At 42.3% G+C, this 23,982-nt stretch overlaps 2 protein-coding genes across 2 annotated transcripts in view; both read right to left on the bottom strand.

Annotated features, from left to right (window-relative positions):
* Nucleotides 1-392: 392 nt before the first annotated feature.
* Nucleotides 393-17,551, bottom strand: LOC115375990 (carboxy-terminal domain RNA polymerase II polypeptide A small phosphatase 1). Its single transcript, XM_030075537.1, has 7 exons — nt 16,984-17,551; nt 7,404-7,552; nt 7,144-7,245; nt 6,495-6,551; nt 5,395-5,487; nt 5,102-5,287; nt 393-3,448 (listed from the first exon to the last, which is right to left on the bottom strand). The coding sequence occupies exons 1-7, from the start codon at nt 17,054-17,056 to the stop codon at nt 3,320-3,322; spliced, it is 789 nt and encodes a 262-aa protein (XP_029931397.1). The 5' UTR covers nt 17,057-17,551; the 3' UTR covers nt 393-3,319.
* Nucleotides 17,552-18,426: 875 nt separating this feature from the next.
* The window catches only part of spega (striated muscle enriched protein kinase a), a 52,237-nt gene continuing 46,681 nt past the window's right edge, over nt 18,427-23,982 (bottom strand). Inside the window, exons 37-41 of the mRNA XM_030075442.1 lie at nt 22,647-22,886; nt 21,830-22,053; nt 21,574-21,649; nt 21,164-21,313; nt 18,427-20,507 (exon numbers count right to left, since the gene is read on the bottom strand). Of these exons, the coding sequence (XP_029931302.1) occupies nt 20,270-20,507; nt 21,164-21,313; nt 21,574-21,649; nt 21,830-22,053; nt 22,647-22,886 (928 nt within the window). The 3' untranslated portion in view covers nt 18,427-20,269. The remainder of the gene's footprint in view (nt 20,508-21,163; nt 21,314-21,573; nt 21,650-21,829; nt 22,054-22,646; nt 22,887-23,982) is intronic.

Genomic DNA, 23,982 nt, shown 5'->3' with positions numbered 1-23,982 from the left:
ACAGTTCAATATAATTTGGTATGATAAAATGACAGGTCACAAACTAGGTTACATCTATTCGATCATGAGTACAGTAACATGAATATTCCATATATTAATGTCATTTGTTTGCTTTATTACTGTGCAAAACAAAATATACATATCTATTGAATGTGTAAGAAGTACAGTATCAGGGAATGGGCCCTGTGGTAACAGAACACTTTAGTTTAAATGCAATCAAACAAGTGACGAGTCTGAATATTGAATATTCCTATAAATAATTGTTTGCCAAATCCTGATTTCCAAAACACGAGAACAGTTTCAGCATTGAACCTAATCGAGACGTGATGATGGCTTATGCAAAACACACATTTTAAAATATTTACCCTGTTATGTGCCTACAACTGTAGATACTATGCTTTTAGATATTTGCTGGTGTTTTTTTTTTTTTCTTTTTTTTTTTTTTAAACCATATATTGCCTATTAATATATGAGGTAACCAACCTTGTCTTGCAACAGCAAGAAAAATGTTTCCCCCTTTGGAAAACAGTATCAGAGGACTAGTCCTTAATTGCCAAAAGAAATCTGAAATAAAATCAGTGATTATTTATCAAAAATGGCTAATTTGATTGACAAGAATTTGTTAAGCATAGAAAAATAGTGTAATATCTCTTAATATTGTGGATTTACTTTATAGCCTTGCCCCATCTCCATAATATTCCCTCTCAGCCTGAGTCACAAGCCTGCTATCGAGGCTCCGAGTCGAGCCCACCGTTGCATTCGTCACTGTCAACAACACACTGTATTGTCAATGGAGCGTCCATTATTAGTGGACACTGGGAAAATATGTATTAAAAAAAAAAGACAGAAATCATGCAGACCAAAGGGACCAAACCATGTGGTCCGGTTGAGCTGTCATGTGCTTGTCCACACTTCTCCTTTAAAACACACTTACACGGTTTTGTTATGAATCTGTGATGTTCAATGTATTCCAGGGGCCATTTCGCAAATTAAGTGCCATAATTCCCTTTTGTGTTATGCTGCGTTCAATTGTCCTCAAAAATCGAAAATCCGAAACCCTATTCTGAACTCGCAACTTAAATGTGTTCTTGTGCTTTGATATGAAAAAATATGAACACCTTTTGCCGACTGCTGTTATCAGAATCTAGTAAAGTTAATGACAATAAAACTGACTATTAAGTTGTTACGGCACATTTTGACAGCACATAATCTATAAAAATAACATTTTGTAGTATATCTTGATGCAAAGAGAATTGTGCTTAGGCTACATCACTGACAGACACATTTCATACTGGTGATTTGAATGGTGGCATTATCGGACATTTCGGAGTAAGAGATTTTCCAAGCGCAATCAAATGCAGCATGACACCCATTTTTCCTCAAATCGCTCCTTAAGTGAGTTCCTACATTTCCCAGAATGCCGTTCAACAAACCCCAAGAGAACAGGCATGAAATTGGTGCGTTCATCTGTGGGTTGTACCTTTAGGTCAAGAGAGTGATAGTAAAGTAACGGCCAAAGGAACAGTACTGTGTCCACACCATATTGTTGCGGTAATAAGTAAAAACACCACCAAACAATAGAATGGACAGGAATGCAAGGCACATCACCGCCATCTGTCCAACGTCAAAGTGTTGTGATGTGAATTAAACGGTGCGTTGTGTTTTGAGAGGAGCGCCTGGTCTCGCCAAACACTGCCTCCCGAATTCTTGAGTCCTCCCAGAATTCCTTCCCCAACACACATTTTACTTCAAAATAATATATTTTTTAAAAAATTGTTTTCCAGCCCATATGTACTGTACCGCCTGGAGAAAAAGACTCTTACTTTGTACTGAAGCTTATAAATCACACGACTTGAACCACTAACTTGCCGAACCTTTTTGTTTTGCACCATACGCATTTCCATTGCCGTTCAACTGCAGTCCCTAAATGCTACTGATAATTCAAGTTTTGTTTGTGGCTATAAAACAAAGAACGAGTCACAAAACCAGATATCATACATCGACGCAACTGAGGCCCCTCTTTTGATGTAACACTGACCCATTTCCATCCGATCGGCCTGGTCTGCTCGTCTCTGGCATTACCTATCCATGACATCTGCCGACGCACAGATAAAAGATATACTGCATTTCCATATAAACTGGTCTCTTTACACGACCTTTGGAGCTCCACGTACTGTAAGCATAGTAGCTGCACTTCCGCTGTCATGATTCAATATCCAGTGTCAGGTTTGACACTGTTTCTGAATGGGACCTGGGCTGGTTTGCTGGCTGGTTTGCGACTTTTGGCGTGTTGGTCAAATTGTTGCACGAAAAGCCGTTTCTAAGCTGCAATGACAATGAGGCTGGTCCTTTACCTTGTAAAGTGCTGTCCAGTCATTATTTTCGCATGAGTGGGTTTAACAACCCGCCATGATATCTGACAACCCCACTTGGGTTTTGGTGAAGAAATGAAAAAGAGCGTTTTGTTCATCGGTGCAGTCGTAACACTGTTATGATTATCCACAAAGAAGTGATCGCGTTGCTCTTTCTCAAAGTTACAACTCAAACGATTCCCGAAGATCACTGGAAAGAGAAAGGATAGCAATCGGCGAGAGCTTTAAATTCAACAAGTGTCCAGAGAATAGTGTAAAGAGGGCAATGGACGAGAACTGAGGTGGTGTGACAAAAATAATGCTATTTCAAACGCTTAAAAGACACCTGGGGCACCAGCAGCTTTTCCTCCGACAAAACTGATCAGGTTAATTCTTTTCCAAAACTCATCCACTTGAATCAGTCCTGCTTCAGTTGTGTGGGATCAGATTCGCTGCCTCCGTGACACAAGTCTGTTTCCAGTACCCACTCTGTGTATGTGTGTGTGTGTGTGTGTGTGCAGACTGCAGAGGGTTCACGCACAGAAACCTCTGCTTCGTCGAGTTCAGTGATATTGCAGGAAGAAGTGCCGAACATGAGCACCACTCCTCATCCATCCATTCGCTCGCTTGCATGGGCTGGTGCGTGACAGGCGGCCGCAGGTTTATAAGGGGAAGCTACAAGGCAAAATGTCAAGCAGTTTTCGCTTTCACCAGCAGGTGGCAGTGAGGGCACCGTTAGGTCAAGTGAAGACTCCCAAACGTGCTGCAGACTGTTAAAGGCTTGGAGCTGCTGGGGAGGCGGAGGCTCTGCCAGGCCTCATGCAGTCTGTTTGGGGGACTGTGACGGGCAGTAGTAGGCAGGCTGATGCCTCACCGACATTTGTGTGTGTGTGTGTGTGTTGTGTGTGTATGTGTGTGTGTGTACTCTGTAGTTAATTTGCTCTGATCCCAGGTGCAGAGTGACACTGCTAGCTCGTGGTCCCTTGCTGCTTGAGGACTCTGTACACATTATCCACTTTGCTGAGCCTCTCGAAGAACGGGATGAGGTCCAGCAGCTCCGTGTCGGACATGTCGTCAAACCACGAGGCCACCGGCACCTGGACGCAAACACAGAGCAGTGACGGACAGGGAACACAGTGTGTGGACATGTTTCATTTCAACAAACCACCTGACCAAGTAACCGATCAATAAACCAGTTAAAGTATAATGGACTGATGTTACTCATTGCTGCAGGGAAAAAAAAAAAAAAAAAAAAAACGATGCTGGTTTTATGATCTGGCACGGACCAGAACAACCTGGTGCCGGTCCTCAGCAGAGCTGAATCATATGGTAAAAGAATTGCCTTGACTGGTTTGGAGACATGATTCATCATTTTAGAAGAAATGGTTGTTTTTGCCTCCTAATTTCACTGGAAAACTGGAAAGTGAAAATGAAGATGATGATTCATATGATTGTTTCTGGGGTCTCAACCAAACAAACATGTTTTCTTACATCTGGAAAACACCAGCTGTAGGCCACAGCGTCTCCACAGCACCACAATATACCATCAGATATTATAGTGGGACTGTATCACACATTTAATCATATTCTGATTAACTGTTCAGCACTAAACCTCATATTCATTATCAGTATTAAAATCACCTTTTTTCTGTGTGTTGTAGCTGTAAATGACAGTGACTTTTCTCAAATGAATTCAATTTCCTTTCTTAATAAATAGAGAGCAGTCTCTGAGTGCAAACCTCTGACACCGATCAATTCTCCAATATGAGGTTACGAATGTAAACTGATCTCTAGACCTGTGGACTCACCCACAGGATTGTAATTCCAGCCTCTGTCTCCACTGGTTTTACAGTTTTTACAGTGATTATCATCTAACGCTGGTAATTCTCAGATCTACAGTCGACCGCCACCGAAATGTAATCAATTGTTCTTTAGCTCAAGGCTTATCGCTTCACTTTTTCATGGAAATCTGTTCTAGGTTTTTGAGATATCCTGCTGACACACAAACTAACAGGACACAAAAATAATGAAGAAATCCCTACAGTTCATAAATACCATTTTTTGGTCATTTTTGATTATTAACAGGAAAGAGAAACAGGGAAGACAGGAAAAAAGGAGGAAAGGTGATATGCTCTAAGTGTTTTTATTATTATTATTATTATTATTATTATTATTATTATTATTATTATTATTATTAACCCTCCTATTATGTTTGGGGTCAATTTGACCCCAGCCAATGTTTACGTCTCTAAATAAATGATTAACAACATTTTTTTTGCTTCATATTTAATGACTGTTCCTAATGTAATGGGCACTACCGGGTAAACATGAAATTGACATGATGATATGTTTTTAATGTCCTGTACACACTTTGTAACACATTGGTTATAAATAACAAAAATCGTTACTTAGAAATAATATTAAGCCATTAAAATACCAAAAATTAATATTTCTTTCCAATTTTAGATCAATCAGTGAGATTTTATGGTGATTTGAATATTTTTCCATTGTCGCGTAATAGGAATACTGGATGTATTTATGTTTTATTTAAAGGGCTATTTAGGTAATCAACAAAGAAACATAAAGTACCTGACACACAAATTTTGATAACAATTTTAGTTGTAATAATTTTGTGAAAGTTTAAACTGCAGGGGTCAAATTGACCCCAAACATAAAGGATGTTCAAAAATGTGAACATAACAGGAAGGTTAATTAAGTTAATTATTTATTGGAAGCCCAATGCTACTTACTGCGTTATCAGGGTGGAAGATGTAGGAGGCAGGCGAGTTGTCGACAATGATGACCTTGTTGAGGTCCCGTCCCAGGCGACTCAGGTCCTTGACGTAGTTTCCTCGGTGGAAGACGCACGACTCCCGGAAGAGGCGGCATCGGAAGGCGCCCCACTTGTCCAGGAGATCGGACACGGGGTCGGCATACTGCGACGTGGACACGACATTGGAGTGAAACACACATTGAGAGCACAGCGGTTGGTCAATACGTGTCAGAGCGGTGTTGACCCTCAGGACCTGCACCGCTGTCTCACCTTGGCTAAACTGGCAGTGAACAGGACGCACTCGAACAGCTCCCCCATCCTCTTGAGGAACTCGTCGACGTGCGGCCTCTTCAACACGTACACCTGGAAAAACACGGCGGGTCCCACAGAGAGAAACATCAGGACAGAAAACAAATGGAGCCATTCCATCTGTAAAAAAGGGCCACATCTTTCAGAGTAAAGTCCTATACATGGTTGCCTGACAAAATGTGAAGATTTCGTGGTATAAACAGGTGGAAAATATGACAGCGTACTGCACAATATGGCTTTTCAAAACAAAACTCATGTATGGAATGACTACAGGTTTTTATTTAAAAAAAACAAAACAAAAAAAAAGCTATGAAATAATACGTTTTGCGCAATTCCAAAACATTTCAAGATGAAATTTCCTACTTGTCCAGACTTTGCAGACTTCCATAGGAACCTCAGCAAGAAGATAGTGATCTAGATCGCTGACAAATAAAACCCAAGACTCGTTCCATTTGAATGCCTCTGTTTTTTTTTTTTTCCCTCCCCTTTCTTTCTGCGCTGTCGGCGGCTGAGGGCAGCGTTCCTGAACCAAGTCATCCGGAATAGGCTGTGCTTGTCTGAACAAACCTATCCTGGATTACTTGAATCAGGCCCGGGCCCGGGACGTGTCATCCGTCTTCCGGCATCCGTCTTCAAATCCCTTGAGTGCCGGCGGCGTCTGCGCTCGGCGGTCTGGGCCTGCGAGCGCCGCTGTCACTCGAGCACGAGGACGCCGAGGCACTGCGGCGTTACGGCACACACAGGGAGAGGCTTGGGAGGATTTAAAACAATGAACACAATCCTATTTATGATAGTTTTTATCATCTTCAAGTGATGTAACCGATTGTTGAGCAATGCCTGCTTTTTCAAAATTCTGCTCATTTCCTTCTTGTGAGGTTGACTAATAGACTGAGATACAAAACAAATTAGCATTTGCAAATATGCACATAAAGTGGACATGCTCGAATTTTTAAATGTATTAATTTCTCATTTTAGCATTACACAGTCCTATTTATCAAGTATCAGATTTTTTCCACATGGTTTCATGAGAAAGAAGGGGGTGCCAATACAGACGGCTGTACCTGGTGTACTGTTCCATCTATTTCCACTGGAATGATGAAGTCCGCATTGTTCACAGGCTGTGTGAGTAACAACAACAACAACAACAAAAAAAACATTTTAATAAACAAGATACAGCCTATTCCAGATATAGCCACCGCATACATTCCAGGTTGCTTTGCTGAACAACAACTTACAAGGAATAATCTAATAACTTGTTTTGCAATGGACTAATCTGACTCCATAGTATGACAATAATGAATTGGCTTAAGTAACAGTGCAAGTTAAAGTGCAGGAGCAGCGTCTGGTGCACCGGGGACGAGCGACTGTGTTTGTGTTCAAGAACCAGCCAGTCTGAGTTTAGCATGTGCCAACAATGACAGAAATGTCACTCTCAGTGCCAACAGCAACCAGATGAAGAAAATGTAGACCTTACAGTGTTTCTTACAAATAAGCATAACTATCTGATGATGTAATGGAGTCATGAGGGAGAGCCATTTCCCTGAAAGCTGCGCTGTCCTTAAAACTCCACGAGATGCAAAATGGCCAAGCGATACGTAAGCATCCATTCGAGTCAAGGAAAACATCTGAAATGCTGGACTGATACGCAGTTGGACTGATTTGTGCTGTGGCTGCTCGTGATTTAAGCACCCGGACTGTTTGTTCTCTTACCTTAAACGAGCTGTGGACCAGCGTCTCGTCCAGATCGATTACCACGCAGATCTTTCCAGAGTCTTTCGACTTCACTGGAGGCAGCAGCGGCTTCACCTGGTTCTAACGTGGAAAAATGACATGTCAGGCGGGATTTATTTGGAAAACCTGCAAAGGCAACATACGCAAGATGATAAAAGGAGAAGACAGAGAATGACTGTTGGTGCTGTCAAAACAGGACATGAGCGCCATGTGAGGGAAGGGGTCGGAGGTCAGCGCACCTTGGAGACGGTTCCATTCTCTTCGACCAGCAGGGGGGCGTTGTTGTTGACCGGCGGGGCCTCGGGCTGCTCCCGGCACAGGCAGCAGAACAGGCTGGAGAACAGGCCCCCGCTCCTGGGCTTCTTGGACGACAGGGAGGGCGAGGAACCTGCGGCGAGAGAGCAGAGGCGGCCACCTGTCACAGCACTGACCACAGGCCCGGCGCACGCTGGGATTGTAGGAGTCCCGCGGTGCACTCCGTGTGAAGCGTTTCCTCACAAAACAATCACAAAATTGTTACCGCATGCTCATCATCCAGTGACTCTGAAATGGAGAGGAACCAGTTTGTTTCACTGGTTTATAAAAGATACCAACTCCCATTTTGGTTGTTTCGTTCTGAGTGTCTTCAGAGGGGCGTTAGTCTTTCAAAATATGTTTTTGCTTTTGATTCACGCTCTTCAGAAATACCCTAAACTTCAGGCTGACTGGCACTTTAACGCTTTTTACCCATGGTACACACTTGCTGTTTGTTTCTGTTTCATTTTCTGTAGGCACTTGGCCATATGGATTTCCTCTCGGGGGATAATAACGTTTACCTTGACCTTCTCTATCATTATGCAATATCGCTTTCATTATGCAGTTAAAAGCACAATTCATATACAATGTTATGTTGCTGTTACACAACCTTGTCGCTAAAATGGTAACAACTCTGAACTCATGCCCTTGCAAACGCCTTGAAATCCAGACCGACTGCACCTTAATGTAATGCATCAAGCTGCAAAACAACAGCAGCAACAATAATAACAGCATGAGACATTTTGCTGCCTATACTTATGAAATGACGCGCACAAATCATAGTGTCTCATGCACGGTGTTATCTAGGGATTCCAGCTTGTTTCCATATGGACAAGAGAGGTAACAGCACTTTTCTATAGTTTCCTCATGTACACAAAGCCTCCTGGAGACGCACGTGCCTGGCAGCAGCTCTTGCGTAACCGGCTCTCTGATGTCAGCAGCAAACATTCCTCTCAGGAGCCTCGCCCGCCAATGAGCGGTCAGCGACGCTTCCCTTACCGCGCTGCTGAGAAGGCATAATAAGGTATCATAATGCACTTCATGAGGGTTCGGTGCGGTGTGACGTGACGTGCCGGTACACACACACACACACACACCACAGACGCGACATCTAACCTCCTGACCTCTGCAGACGGGACTTGGTAAGGGTTATGTCGGATTCGGAAGTTAGTGACACGTGCGATTGTCTGAGGTAACTCCAATACAAAAAATAAATAAATAAATAAAATAAATAAAAATATGCATGCATTCCAATGTACTTGTCATGTCAGTTGTTACAGTTGCATATGAAGTGCATCAGTATGTAAGTGTATTTATTACTGCATGTGTCTAATCTTTTCTTTTTTGAGTTCAGGTAATGTTTTTTATCATATCATATATTACCATAGGTAAGTTAATAACACTTAAAAAACACATTTGCTGATTATGATCATTTTTTAAGTGCTATTCCGAGTTAAGAATGTTTCTCTTATCTATTCTGAAGTCAAATATAGTAACATTTTTTTTTTTCTGTTGCCTTATGTTTAATTTCACCTGTGGACGTCAAGAAACAACATGCCCCACTCGACTGCTTCACCCAAGATGGATGCTGTGCTGAATTTATAAAGAGACAGCACGACAATTAATATCTTTTCCGCTGCATATTTTGGCAAGACACTTTTCTTCAGTAGGCTATTAGCAAATGATAACCACTATCACCTGTGAGAATATGGGAAAGGAATTGGCCTCGGGCTGTGAGACATGAGGCAGCAGCTTGAAGGAGCCTGGATAAAATATGCATTATGCTTTATGGAAAAGGTGTTAGATCCATTTGATTTTACAGCACTGCATTCAGAGCACTGAGTGATTTTTTTTTTTCTTCTAATCCCGGCTAGCCAAATATTGTTTTTAGAACAGGACAAACCTCCAGATGATCATCTAACCTTCACCCTACCTGCCAAAGTGGCTGGTTAACTAAACAAACTGTTCATTCCCAGGCCTTGTCACAGTCACAGTCACAGTCACTGCTGTGGAGGAGGAAGAAATGTGGATCTGTGCGGCTCAGCAGGTAAAGCATGACATCTCTACTGCCACATAGAAGTCGGTGTTTCCTGCTCGGGCCGTGCACGCTACAAATGCACGTTCATCTTGGTGCTGTATGCTGTTTTGGACAACAGGCTTGGGCTTGCCGAATGATTTGATCCATTGTAACCTCTCAGTTAAACTGAAAATAGACATTGCCTATCTAGCTGTCTGTAGCCTCCCACACACTTGCAATTTGATCTGATTTATATTTCTGGTGACGTACACTTTTAATTTGCTATATTTTCAGCATAAAATGTGCACCTTTACTCCGATCTATTTTCCGTGAACAAACTAAAATCTTGTAAATGACAGGCGCATTAATGCATTTGGTGAACAGGCAGCACTGTAATCAGGTAGCTGTTCGGGTGACTGAGGGGTCCTGCCAGCGTCTCTGATATTACTCAACAGCACTGCTAACTATTTGTCAATATCAATTGATCTGGGATAGTGAGACGGCGGTGAGAGCCACCCCCTCAAACAGCGATACTGCCCCTGGGATAAAGGGGAAAAAGGAATGTAGGACAGGGAGAAAGAAATGTAGAGACATGAATTGATGGAAAGAGGAAGGAAGGAGTGGAGGGACAGCCTCCCTCGCTCACACCCCGCTCTGCTCTCAGAAGCCTGGCACAGGGGGCGCTACACGGTCCAAATGATTTGAAAACCAGCAGTTGTTGCTTTCTGACAGGAGTTCAGGGGTCGGTGTGGTAAAAGAGACACAGGCAGAGAGAACTGTTGCTATTCTTACTGTATTTTATTGTTTTAGTGCCATGCTGTTATACTATTTGCCCATTTTGGGACAAATGTTACTGACCTTTGAGACTTTGGAATGCAGGGACAGAGGGGAGAAGCAGTGAAGGGAAGGGAGGAAAGACAGTCGTTTTCATTTTTTATATGTATTTGTTAGATATATTAAACAAATGGGTTTTCATGCTGGGATTTGATATGTTTATTTGTTGAAAGATGCACAAAATAAAGTTCAAGATGCAGGACATCTTGAAAAGGATTTGCATGCTTTTTTAGATTTTATGAGACAACTTGAGTAAAAGAATAATATATTTTCTCAAGGGAATTGAATCAGGTCAACTGGACTTAGTTATATGTCTTAGAAGACGTTTCGCCCCTGATCCAAGTGGCTTCATCAGCTCATGCTGTTCACTAGATTAGACTGGTTAGTCTGAGGAGCAAACCTGCCACAAAACTGTCTCCACTGTGCTTTGTAGCAGTCTAACAGCGTCGTGAGTAGCTAGTGTAGGAACCAATTGAAACAACTATGTTCCCTGGCTCTATGTCCTCAGGGTCCTATGTTCCTATGGTCCTATTTTCTGAAGGTCTTGTGTTCCTAAGGTGCCCGATGTCCTATGTTCCCAAGGGCCTGAGTTCCTAATGTCCTATTTTCCCAAGGCCCTGAGTTCCTAATGTCCTATGTTCCCAAGGCCCTGAGTTCCTAATGTCCTATGTTGCCAAGGCCCTGAGTTCCTAATGTCCTATGTTGCCAATGTCCAGTGTTCCCTCAATGTAATTTTTTAAAATGATATTGGCTCTGTGTTCCTTCAATCGTCTGTTCCCTCAACGTACAAATAAGAATTTACGCACTTCGGTTACAGTTACAAAAATGCCTAATCTCATAGCGCACTTTCTGTAAGTAATATGTGAAATGCTGCTTATGGACAAGCTGCCTCCAAAGATGCTCTTCCTCAAACACACACTTTATTAACATTGCAAACCATTAACTAACTTAGCATTAACTTTGGCATGAAAAATATTCAGCACATGTAACAATATAAGATATAACCACAGCATCACACACAACCCTATCCTCCCTCGATATAAACAGAAGGATAAGGTTCATGCCCTCTGGTATATTCATGAAAATGCATAATCTAATAGTACATGTCCAGTAAATATCTGAAATAACTTGCTTATCAAGTTAACTTAACATTCCTAGTTGCATTTTTCTCTTTGGAGCAAGAGGATTTATTTCTTCCTTGACCTCCTTGAAAAAAGTGTGGTTCCCTGGCTCCGCCTTTTAAGGTTTAGCTCAGCCAATGAGCACCTCTGCCTCTTTCAGATATGTTTGTTCAGCTAGATCTGTGATTTGCCTCGCTGGCTGTTTGGCTCAGATGTTTCTCTGATTAGCAATCTTTCATTAAGCGCCATTCTCACTTTTCTGCCACAGATTAGACTTTGTGTCTGCCCCTTTATTCTCCCCGTTCTCTGCCTCTCCCACTCGGGACGTGACTGTGTTACCAACACACAAACCTCTGTTGTCCATCTCTCACGCCTCTTTCATTCCCTCTCTCCCGTTCCCTCCTACTCCGTTTGGGGATTCAAACCCAATCTGACCCTGTGCCGGCCTCTGCCTCGGTCAGACCAAAACAGGAAGAGGAAACAGACGGGTATCAGCGTAGGAAGCAACTTGCCATCGTGCTTTAGTGTAGCTGGCTTGGTGTAATTCCACTATACATGCACTTTCTTCACCGTGAGTCGACTACATGGCAGTTCTCCTTTTACCGGTACACACTCATACTTCAAAAGTACACAGACATACTTCTACTTCTTTATGTAGCTGTTTTTAATTTGACTAGTCTTGCTCCTTCTTTTTTTTTTTTAAATTGCAGTTATTCATTTTTGTTCCTCACTGTATTGGCATTTGAATTACTACTGGTGATAGTGTTGTGGTTCTTCTTCTTGTGAATCAAAACTGAAAGAAAAAAGAGCAGTCTCTTTTTGTATCAGGCAATGTGGCCCAGTTTCCTGGAAGCAAAGATCATGCACCAGGCAAGTCAAGCAGTCTATTATGCATTTATTGTCATTTCCCCATATGCAGCATAGGCCGACATACAGGCGAACGAGACTGAGTTTCTCAATAACCGCAGTGCCACATGCGCAGCGATATGATGATGAAATCCTAAGTCAATAAAACAAAGATCATCTCAGTAGGTTTTTTTTTTTTTTTTTTGTTTATTTTTTCTGGAAAACACATGTCCTTACTCGCTCTGTCGTGTCCTCACTTGCTCCCCCCTGTCCTTCCTTCCCTCCGGTCTTCATTCAAAAGCACAGCCTGCTTAATAGCAACGCGGGCTGCTATTAAAGTTAAGAGCCGTCTTGAGGCTTTTTTGCTCACAAATAATTCTGTTTTTGAATGGAGGTTTGATTGTTGACTCATGCATTTCCAAATTATTATCATTTCCAAAATGGTTCCAGAGGATTTTGGGTGAAGAAACCTCTCTCATGTGCGGAGGTAACTGCTCCTCGCTTGATTCATTTGCCTAAACAAATATATGCAACTATAGATTTGAGTATAATTAACTGAAACTAGCTTTACATTTGCACAGCTCATCAGAGACTGCCTAAGCACGGTATGGAAAAAAATACTATCAAAAAAATACTACCAAATATCAATTTCAAGTCATCAAAAGGAATTGAAAAGTGTCAATTGAAAAAATGTAGTTACACTTATAGGTTCTCAGAGTTCTCATGCTTATAGGAACCTGAATTTCATGGACAAACAATATTCAGAAAATAAATTCAATATAACAGAAGGAGGCTGGAGGAACTTCCAGTCACTCCAGTTTAAGAAAGCCTGTGTGGATCCCAGTTTATTCCAGTGCAAAATGACGTTTTGTGTCTGGGTTCACAAGGAGGTCTGGCAAATGGCTGATGCGTGTTGTTGTGTAAACACCAACTGTGTTCAACTTTACCTTCAGGCCTCCACCTTCAGACCTAGAGGGCAAAACCCACATCTGAAGCCATATCCTGTCTACTTGCACCAAGGCTAAAATTAAGATTATGCATGAAAAAAAAAAAAAAAAAAAAAAAAAAAAACCCTGTCCCGTTCTGAATAACAGCAGATTCAAGGCTTCTATGGTGAGTTAGAGATTTCTGAATTCTAAAGCTGCTGAGGAGGCCGTGTCTGCAAGTACACTGCTGTTCCATCACCAACAAGTGAATAAGCAATCCCCTCCATCACAGAACTACAGCTGTCTGAAATAATTAACAGCCCGTCCGCTCCTGATCAGAGGCCCGGCCGGGTCAGCTCTTTTGATCAGCCCCGGCTCCGTTTCAGACACTGACACTGTCGCCTGCTTCCTGAGCTTGACGCCTTATGTAAAGCTCCACAGGGTCTTGGAAACGCTTTATCCACCTCTCCTCCAAAAATCTCTGCCTTTCTGACAGCTGGACCCGCGGTCACATTGGCTGCTCTCTGCGGCTGCCAACAGCCTCCCTCCTCACATGAGGGCTGATCTCACTGCCCTCATGAGCCTCACCAGAGCCGACCAACATGCTGAGATAACGCTGCGCTCTCACTCCCAATCTCTGCAATTACTATCCACATTTTCTTAACACACTCAAGTTTGACCCACTGATTTTGGGCCAATGTCTAATATATTTAAATTTGATCATTTAACTCTATTGGTGTTGGGGTGGAAAGGCTCTGAAACAGCTTTCAGACCAGTGATTCCCAACTTCTGGGTCGTGGTCCAAGAGCGAGTAGGTCTTAGTGAATTTAAGTTCCCTCTTGCACGCAGTTACGCAGGGGCTTTTATTGTGGAAGGAAAAATGGTAGTAGTGGAAGTGTAATGCACTGTCATGCACAAAGTTAGATGCAGTCTTAGTTAGATGCCATCTTGGTTCAGCCTGGGAAGCCTCTGTGTTATTATTTTACAATCCTCATAAATATGGGCTCTGTGCACAGAAATCTAAGGCTGATAGGCCCAGTAGCGTGCAAGATACACACACACACAAACAGAAAAAACACCTTTTCTCACCTACTGGGAGAAGGGAAAATACGGAGGCACTGCCTGCAGATCTCAGGTTCTCAGGTGCTCATTATTCAAAGGTTTTGAATCACAACAACCACCAGAGGTCCTTGACCCTACAGTCATAACTGTGCACAAACAATATGAGGCTGATAGGTCCAGTAGTGTCTGAGATTAGCTGCAGACACACACAAGCAAGCACGTGATCCCCTCCAGGCTACTGCCAAGCGGAGACAGTGAAGGGAAATTCGTTTATGTTACGGCAGTGCATGATTAGTGCCCTTTTCATTTTGCAAAGCCCAAACTGAGTGGCTCTTAAGTTGGCTTACATGTGGACCGACTTAATGACTAAGACGCACCAGCTGAGCGGCAGTGACTCAGCCCATCACAGGACACTAAAACTCAAAATTCAAAATTATTTTAGGTGGATTAGCAGCTCTGTGAGGCTGCAGGCACCGAGTCAGTGGCGGGGACACTCTGCTGCCTTTAAATGAATAATCACAGCACATAAAAACCTCACTCTACAATTAAATTCATACACAAAACAAAGAAAAAAAGAATTCCAGTGCAATGTTTGCTGTTTCCTATAGTTTCATCTCTGTATCAGAGGTGGACGACATGACTGGGCAATATCTGACACACACAAAAAAACGACTAACACATGACTAGAATTGGCCTGGTGCATTGGCAGTCCAACATTTGTAGCCCTTGAAGGCAGCAGAGCGGCTCCAGGCCTGGCTACAGAGGCATCACAGCACCATAATTAGTGGTTCATGATGAATTCACCTGACAACAAACACCATTGTGCTGCCGTATTTATAGATCAGCAGGGAGGGAAATTACCACCGAATGCTGGAAAACATTGCCCGCCGTTCCACAGTGGGCCCCGACCAGACGCTCGGGCAGGTCACCAACCAGCCCGCTCTGCTCTGAAAATGCGGATGGCTAATAAAAGAGTGAAAGTGGCCGGCAAAATCTGGGACTTGGCATAGCAGACACTTTGCCATGTGGCTGGAAAAGATAGAGATAAAGTGTTGTTTTCTTTATTTGCTGACCTGAAACTACAATGAGGCTGAACTGAAATGTAAAAAAACACACCGACTAACAGGGATACTAAGTTGGTTTACGTGATAAAGACAAATCTCTTTGGACAGAGCACATATTTTGTCAGTGTCAACACGGCGTTGGAGGCGGCAACTGTGTGTCAGGGTGGGCAAACAAGTGCACAAAGTGTGGAGACAAGGTTATGTAACGGCTTAGGCTACTACACATTTAAAAGAACATCGCTCGCACACTCACATCTCACCTTATCTGAGATGTCAAAACTTAAATTATGTGTGTGTGCGCATGTCCATGTGGGTGAAATAGACCTACGGAGCCTAAACACACTGTTTTATGTCTGTTTATGACAAACCACTGTAGCCATAACTCAAAGATCAGAGGTTATGAGGAGCAACTTTAATGTTTAAAGTCAGAGGCTTTGACAAATGTGACACTAAGCAGAGTTAACAGAGGACCCATGCATGTGATATTGACAGTATTTATTCAGCACTGGCGGCTGACTGAGGGCCTGTTTGCTCAGCGCAGATTTATATAAACCTCAACAACTTTTACTGTGTTTTCCTTATGGACTATTAAACCCCAGAAATCAGTGCCGCTGAACACAAAACACCGTTTTAGCTGCAGCCACGGTGAAGCTGGTAGGCTTTCACAACGTGGGAATCGGGATTTCACGGGTCTAACGTCTTGTGAAGAGGACTACAGAGTGGCTTTGTACGAAGACGCATCAACAGCTCCAGAAGTCATGATAGGAGGAGATGGGAGATATAAGCAGATATGATATGGAGGTAGACCTCCGTTTGTTGCTTTGTTCTGGTATAAAAATCAACAACAGATAGCATTTCATTGATCATCAAAGACAGACTTTGCCAGAAATATAGATTATTTCCTACAGTGATATAACTGCACCCTCCCTAACAGGAAACCACTATAATATTCATATAACACTATAAAATCCATGATTTACCAGAACATATATACTGTAAAAGTAGCTACAGTTAATATTTACTTGACCTTGGTAATTATACACATTATTTCCCTCAGTTTTAACATAGGGCACTCTCTCTATATATATATAAATATAAAACACTATAGTATTTGCATATTATCTATTAGAAAAGTAGCAGTAGATAATATTTAATGGACATAAAAGACAGATTTAGGCAATAATGTGCAGATGATTTCATTCAGTACTAGAGCTGTTGTTTCCCTGGTGAGAACACACCATAATATTCATACCTGATCCCTGTGGGACATAGTGTTCAGGTACTCAAGGTATGCCATTTTTTCTCCCCACCAGTGCTATCACTATAATATTCATATGGGCGCTTACAGTGCAAACATGACAACTTTAATGCGCTCCTCTAGTTTTATTAATTTGTGTACTAGTTCGTCTAATTAGCAGTCAGATTACGTCATTTCCTTCACTTTTCTCCCACACCAGAGGAGCCGCAACCCGAATGTGTCCAGAGCAGTGACACGGTGCTGTTGTTGGGACGGTGACTGCTGTGTAACTTTACTCAGGGTAGGGATTGAAGTCAGAGCCCTGGCTGAGCAGCTGGGGCTGAGGCTCCTCAACTTGTGTGTGTGTGTGTGTGCAAACTTTTGACATGTGTGCAAAACAAGGCGCACAAACACTCACCTCTCTCTCCCGCGGCTTTATTTCCCTCTTCATCCCGGCTGACTTGCGTGATCACTGAGGACGGATTGTCCATCACATCCAGGTCTGCTCCGGAGTGCTGCGGCTCTTCCTTACACTGTAAAGTTACAGACTGCTCGGCTGCCTCGGCGCATTAAACGGAGCGGGCGCGGAGACTAAGTTGAAATCCCCGGGGAAACATCGCAACAAGTCGCCTCCAGCGCGTCCGTGGGCCGTCAGGTGTCGGTTGCCGCTCGAGTGCCCGCTCAAGTTTGAACTTTGAAAGTTAGAAAACATTTGTCAAGGAGTTGGCAACTTTGATTCAATATGGTGCTCAACTCCGCTCGCAATTTCAAGATACAAACATGGAGGTTTCAAGGCTTCCCCTTTCACTTAAAGCGGCGCAGGAAGAGAACGGCCCTCCACAAGACCCGCTGGCCCGCCGCCTTCAACTTTGACGACGCTCCCTTAAAGTAGCCAGAAACTCAGTAAAGTTAGACCGTGTCTAGTTTTCTAATGCTTACTAATCTTACACACACATCAAAGCTCATAAGATAAAAATGCAGAGAGTTGACCTAAATACTATAAACCCATACAAATAAGCACTATATAGTAATCCCGGATATTATAATACTATACAGCAAAAGCGTAAAATATGACCCTACAAGATTGTAGGCAATAAAATAAAGCATCCATAAAGATCTCTATAGCTGCAACACAACAAGACTCGTTAAAGCAGTAATTTACAGAGGTTTTCCATGAGGTTTCAGTGAGATCAGAAAGATTTAATATTCCCTGTTTGGCGCTCGACCTCAGCCGTGCCGCGTTATTGATCGCCAGGTTTGTGCGTCTACTGTACTTGAGTGATCGTTGTGTAATGACGTCTGCTTGGAAGAGTTTGCTCAAGAGCAAAACTTTGCTAGGAGTCTGAGCAAAGAAACGCCCAGTTCGGGTTCCCTTGAAACCGGCTGGAGTCAGGGAGCGTCGCGCAAGTGCCGTCCCTGTCCGGGGCGACGGTCAAAGGAAGGGGCTCCTCCAGTGGGGGATCAGTCCCAGCCAGGACTGATTGCAGGCAAATGTTTTTGGTTTTTTTGGTTTTTTTTCATCCGCTGTCACACTGCTCTACACCAAGCTGAAGGCAGTTTATAAATAAAAGCTCAACATGTCGACTGGTAAAAAAGAGGAACAAATGCACTGTGGTTTCCCTTTCTTGTGTCATTCATGTTGGCACATGTCATTTTCAAAGCTCCACCGCTGTCCTCCTCATCCACTCTTCTTTCAACCCAGCAAGGAAGCACAACTCTAGTATTTGCTTCAACATTTTACAACATAGCCAACGAATATCGCTGCACACACATGGAAAAACACCGACTTTCAGACTGGGAATAGATATTAATTTTTTCTTTAATTTTTTAAAGATTTTTTTTTTTTTTTTTGACAGGCATAGAGCTTATTATCTGGGTGTACACTGGAGAGCTTAGAACACTTTTAATCACAAGTCAGTAATTACTGATATTTAACAGCATTCACATATTGTATATCCACCTCATACTTATTCTGAATGGTTTTCTCTTTAAATGCGTCACTGTTGGGTTCATTTGGATGCAATCACCCCTCACAGGCTAATCTGGGACAAATTTTATTCCTTGTAACTTAAGCAAGTCACAGTACAGTATGTGCTCTTTCTTGTAATTTATCCTCCGTGGCACAAAACCAGCCAAAAACGCATAAAGAAATGGCTAAATCACTGGGATTGCTATCGCTCTCAAGTATCCAGAAAAACTGCATCCTGCTGGTTGAGAGAAACAAGTCCAGTTTTCCAATTGTATCAATAGTTTATTACATACTATCCCATAAAAACATTTTCAACTTTGTCCACATATAAACACCGCAAATTGGTACATTTACAAATCTGAAACCGTTCAAATTCATACAAAAAGGAACACTGTGATAGAGCAATGCACAAGACATTCCATTATTACAAGGACTGCATGTACCGCAGGTGTGTATGCCTGGTGCTATGTGTGTGTGTAAATGTATGCATGTGAGAATCTGTGTATCTGTCTGTTAATACCACGTCCAAATATTCAGTAGAGTCAAATTTTTGCTTAGTTTAAATCAAAATATCTCACCTAATGTGAATTAGAAGCGATGACTGCACATTTACACGATAAATATTTTGGATATTGATCCGTTTTAGGCACTGACTGGGTGATCATGCTTCGAGCAACCTGACCAACCAATGGGTAATACTGAGAAACCACAGCAATTTACCAGTGTGTATGACTTTTCCAAGTAAAATGTTATCTACATTATTGACTGTTTTTCATACAATTGTATTACAGATAACTTCAGATTTAACCACAGAACAATAAGTTTTTACCACAAATTGCTAGGTTACTCTAACATAGTTCATTTTTTACTGTGTGAATCCTAACACCAACCACAAAGACACTCCTTATTTTTTGCCTCGACACTAATTTGAAAAGTGATTCAAAAATGCTCGCGCCCACACACACATGCAAATAAATAAATTAACATGAAAAAGTAAACAACTTCAAGAAAAAAAAAAAATAAGGTTTTTGGTTTGGAGTTCTAAAATGTGTAAGTAAATGCAAAATAAATTAGCAGCTTAAATCATGGTACATTCACATGAGTAGTTTACTACCAAATTTAGCGACACAATGTGCTCTAAACATGGACAGACATGTTCCAGGCGGATCGTGCAGAGTGAGGAAGGGTGTTTAGCTAAATCAAATATCAATATGCAGTTTCAGAGTTCACAATGTGACAGAGGTTTGTGAAGGAAAACGCACCTCATCTGGAAAAAAAAAAAAAAAAAACAAATTAAAGAAAATGAGAAATCGTGCAATCAATCCAAGAAAACCCAAGAACACCTGTCAGTGTCCTGTCAGTGGATTAAACTGTTGAGTTGAAAGAGAGTTGAAGTTTTTCCATCTGATATCAACATCAAATGGCAGTCTGGCTCTCTTGACTTAGGATATGTGTTTTTGTTGAGTCCTGTTAGTGTTCCTCCTGAAATCCAAAGTGGACACCAGTCTCTTCTGAGGTCTTTTAGATACCTGGCTGTCTGCCCGTCTCCTCTTCTCACCTGTAACTCTCTTGGCAGGCTGACATTTTCAAACGCAGCAGTGCTTCAGGGGGAGTTACAAGGTTTAATGGCGTAAAATATGCAAAAAAAGAGGTGTTTGTTTTGCTTGGCGGTGGGCGGGACTCAGCACCGATGCCTGGTACTTCAAACTGAAACAGATACTCTCCCCCGCTGATGTCACTTTGGCCCGGGAACGTGCGGCGTTGAGCCAGAGGTGGGGGACTGGGGTGAGCTCTGGTAGGTGCGCAGCAAGACCTTGTGCTTGGTGGAGCTCTCTGTGCGGTGGGCCTGCTGCTCCACCAGGAACTCTTTGAGCCGGCTGGTGGTGAAGGTGAGAGTCTGCCTCCGCAGCTTCATCAGGTAGGAGTCCTGCAGCCAGGCGTGCGTGAAGCAATCCCTCGTGGTCGGACGGGCCCTGGGAATACGATTAAGAACAGTAAACGTATGTCAAACTTAGTCACCTAAAGTAAGTTTTGTTGATCCAAAAACTCAGCACAGGGCAAGAGATATCCATTTGATCCAATATGGAGTCTTTAAACAAGTGAACAAAGGCCATGGGGTCGAGATAATTTCACTTTTACGGTCTTAAATGTAAAAGAGTGGAGTGATCCACCTGAACTTGTTCACAATCCAACACAAAATAAATATTATAATGGTGGATTTCTACACTAAATGCACTCATAAATCATTTTTTGTTCTGTCCATTTCAATGGATGAAGAATCTGAAGGGGAGAAAATGCCTTGTATTTATTTTAGATTTCAAAATCCAAACATTCTGCTTCTTTGATCAAATTTCAGTCCCAAGAAGCAAAGATCTGCAAATTTGTAATGTAATGAATGAATGGACTTTCTTGTCTGGACTGATTAAAAAAAAAAAAAAAAAAAAAAAAAAAAAAAGATGGACTACTGTAGTTGTCATTCAACATAATGTGAGGATCTGCATATCATACAATAGCACACAAATCTTTTGATTAGCTCTGTGCACTTGAAATGAAGTGCTTTCATTTGAATCTAAATCACAGCATAGAGCACTTCTGGGTATACAAAAGTACTAGTGGTGTGAACACTCACCAAGGGTAGCTGCTCAACATTTTCTTGAGAAAGGCAGAGGCACTTTGGGACACATTTGGATATAGTTTTGTTGGGTCAAACCTTGCCATCTGGATTTTGGATTCGGTCTGTAGAGGGTCTTTATCTTGGAAAGGCAGCCTGCCACTAAGCCTGGCCATAAAAAGACAAAGAGAGAGGAGTGATAATGCTGCACTGAATTGAGGGAGTAAAGAGGTAAGGACTATTGTTATACCAAACTTAGCAGCTCTCCTGAGCCTTTTACTAACAGAGCAGAGTTAAATACAATCTTATTATGCCTTTTCTTTCCATACAGAGCAATGCGCATCATTCCCTGTTCTGACATGAAAATACAGCAGTTTGAAATGAACCCCTTCAAATAATACAAATTATTTTTAGAGATGGCCACTCACATGATGTAGGTGACAACCCCAACAGTCCAAATATCAGCAGGAGGCCCCACCACATCGCCTTTCACCAACTCGGGAGCTGAGGACAGGGGTGAAATGTTAGAAAAGTTAGATATCAGAATTGTCTTTGCACAGTTAAAGGTGTTTTTTAAATCTTAAAGTAGAATGACACAAAGATGATACAAGCAAAAGACATCTTTTTTTAACTTGCATCTTGGCAATCATCCGTCAGCTACAGGAGCCCGGTGCCCGTCCTCACCCATATATTCCAGTGTTCCTATTCCAGAGTTGTGCTGCGTGAGATTGAGGGGATTGAAGTTCTGAGCGCTCCCAAAGTCCACGATCTTGACGGCGCTGAGGTTGGTCACCATGATGTTGTCCGGCTTGAGGTCCAGGTGGAGGATGCGGCGGTTGTGGAGGTACTCGACTCCCTGCAGGATCTGGACCAGGTAGCCCACCACGTCGTCTTCAGAGTAACGGAACCTAACGTGGGCAAAGATTTGACTTTAAATGATGTGTGAGTAAGTTTGAACATTTATTTGGTTCCTTGTTGCTTTATTAATACTGGCTTTACTGTGCGTCCATATCTGTGAGCAACTCAATTAACATCACAAAACATATTCTCCATATCTAGTACAAACTCTGCTAGGAAACAAAAGCGTGTGAGTGAATCAACATGACATTTTCCATACATTTGCCCTGCGTCAGAGTGGCAGCCGGTTAATCGCCAACGTGTTAAAAAAAATGTACAAAAAAAGCGATATAAAAATATCCATATGACTTTCGTCCTACAATCTGTCACATCCGCTGTCAGCAGGGACCAGCCGTGCCTTGTTAAGTAATTTTTGAAGACGCTGGATGTGGGTTGCCAAGTAGCCTGTCCCTCTACAGCTGCTAGGTCGACTGTCACTTAGTCGTGTCTGGCAACGTAATGTCGTATAAAACACCCACTGGACTGGATGTGTGTCAGAAAACTGGAGATGAACATGAGGGAGGGCGGGAGACGGCCTGCTGACAGGTATGTGTTTGTGTGCTGAATCAGTGAGAAGGAGAAGCGGAGATGTTTTCCAGCTCACCTGTCGACGAGGCTGTGCAGCAGCTCTTTGCCCGTGCAGTACTCTGCCACCAGCACCAGGTAGCGAGGCGTGACGTAGGCTTCGTGTAGAGCCATGACCTTCTCGTTGTGAAGGGACTTGAGGATCTCGTACTCCCTCAGCACCTCTGGCTTGTTCTCCTGGTCGTACGGAATGATCTTTGCCATGTAGACTTTGCCTGTCAAATTCTCGCGGCACTCCCGCACCACGCCGAACCGACCCCTGAAAGACACATGGTGCAGCCTCGTTACTGAGCGACACGCGTATGAGATAAGGAGGGTTCGTCTTGTCAAAGACCGTTCAACATAAACATGACTAGACCTGCTGGAAATAACGTAGTGGTAAATAAACCTTGATTTCCAGTCAGTGATCATTATAAGTAAAACAAAAATCTTGTCACAAAACAATTTGTGCTTTTATTTCTTAACCTCTTTCACTCTGTTTCGCTCTCTCTCAGAACTTTATTTTAAATTCCAGTGGAGATCTCAAGGTTTCCAAAGATGCAAATTACGTCCCCATGAATTACCGTAAAAGGTGTATTAATGATGCACAAGACATCTAAGTATTTTGGTGTCCTCGGTTTAAATATTTCACCCAAAATAAGTGTGAAATGTTGCAACCAGTAGATACACAATATGAATATGACACTGTTGTACAATAAGGAAAAATGCATTTTTTTTTTTTAACTTTGAAGCTACTTAAGCAGAAAGTGGATGGAAATTTATTCTTCAAGGGGCTAAAAGGCAACATCAGATGAGCAGGTACTCGATATTCTGAAACTTCGCAATACACCTTTTTTTCAGAGCAGCCGTTTTGACATGAAAAGCGGGTAAGCAGAGGAATCACGAATGATATTAATTCGGGTTTTGTAGGTCTCACAGAGCCAGGGTCCTGGTACTATTTTTAATGCAGAAACTTTAATTTCTACAGAACAGAATCTTAATTAATGTCATTAGTATCGCCTGTCTTCACCTGCTATTTCATATCAAAATGGCTGCTGGGAAAAAGTTCTATTGTCATTCAATAAAAAATTCATCAAACCCAGACAACCGCCTTCAGAGGTTTATTCTTGGCAGGGTGGAAAAGCCTCTGAAGCAGAATTTAGACCACGAGGGGACAGTAAAGCTCTCCAGTGAAAGCCAGATTAATGAAATTCTTTTAGGTGGGTTAACAGCTCCTCAAGGCAGGATGAGGCAGGTTTTACAGACTGACACAAGCTGTTGAGTAAAACTCCCACACCATGCTGAAATCATTTAAAATCTGAAGTAAAAAGAACTAATAAAAAATGATGATGAAAACATACAAGTGGTTGCCAGGG

This window comes from Myripristis murdjan, chromosome 2, assembly GCF_902150065.1.
Source record: "Myripristis murdjan chromosome 2, fMyrMur1.1, whole genome shotgun sequence".
NCBI lineage: Eukaryota > Metazoa > Chordata > Actinopteri > Holocentriformes > Holocentridae > Myripristis > Myripristis murdjan.
Note: the sequence above shows the minus strand (reverse complement) of the source record. Positions and strands in the feature narration are given on the sequence as shown.

What these genes read in the sequence shown, in the direction of transcription:
- LOC115375990 (XM_030075537.1), bottom strand. Translation starts at nt 17,056, where the DNA reads ATGGACAATCCGTCCTCAGTGATCACGCAAGTCAGCCGGGATGAAGAG. An exon ending in TAGATGGAACAGTACACCAG is followed by an intron (nt 5,488 to 6,494) that starts GTACAGCCGTCT and finishes GTGTTTTTCCAG; the next exon opens with GTGTACGTGTTGAAGAGGCC. An exon ending in TCACTGCCAGTTTAGCCAAG is followed by an intron (nt 5,288 to 5,394) that starts GTGAGACAGCGG and finishes TCCACGTCGCAG; the next exon opens with TATGCCGACCCCGTGTCCGA.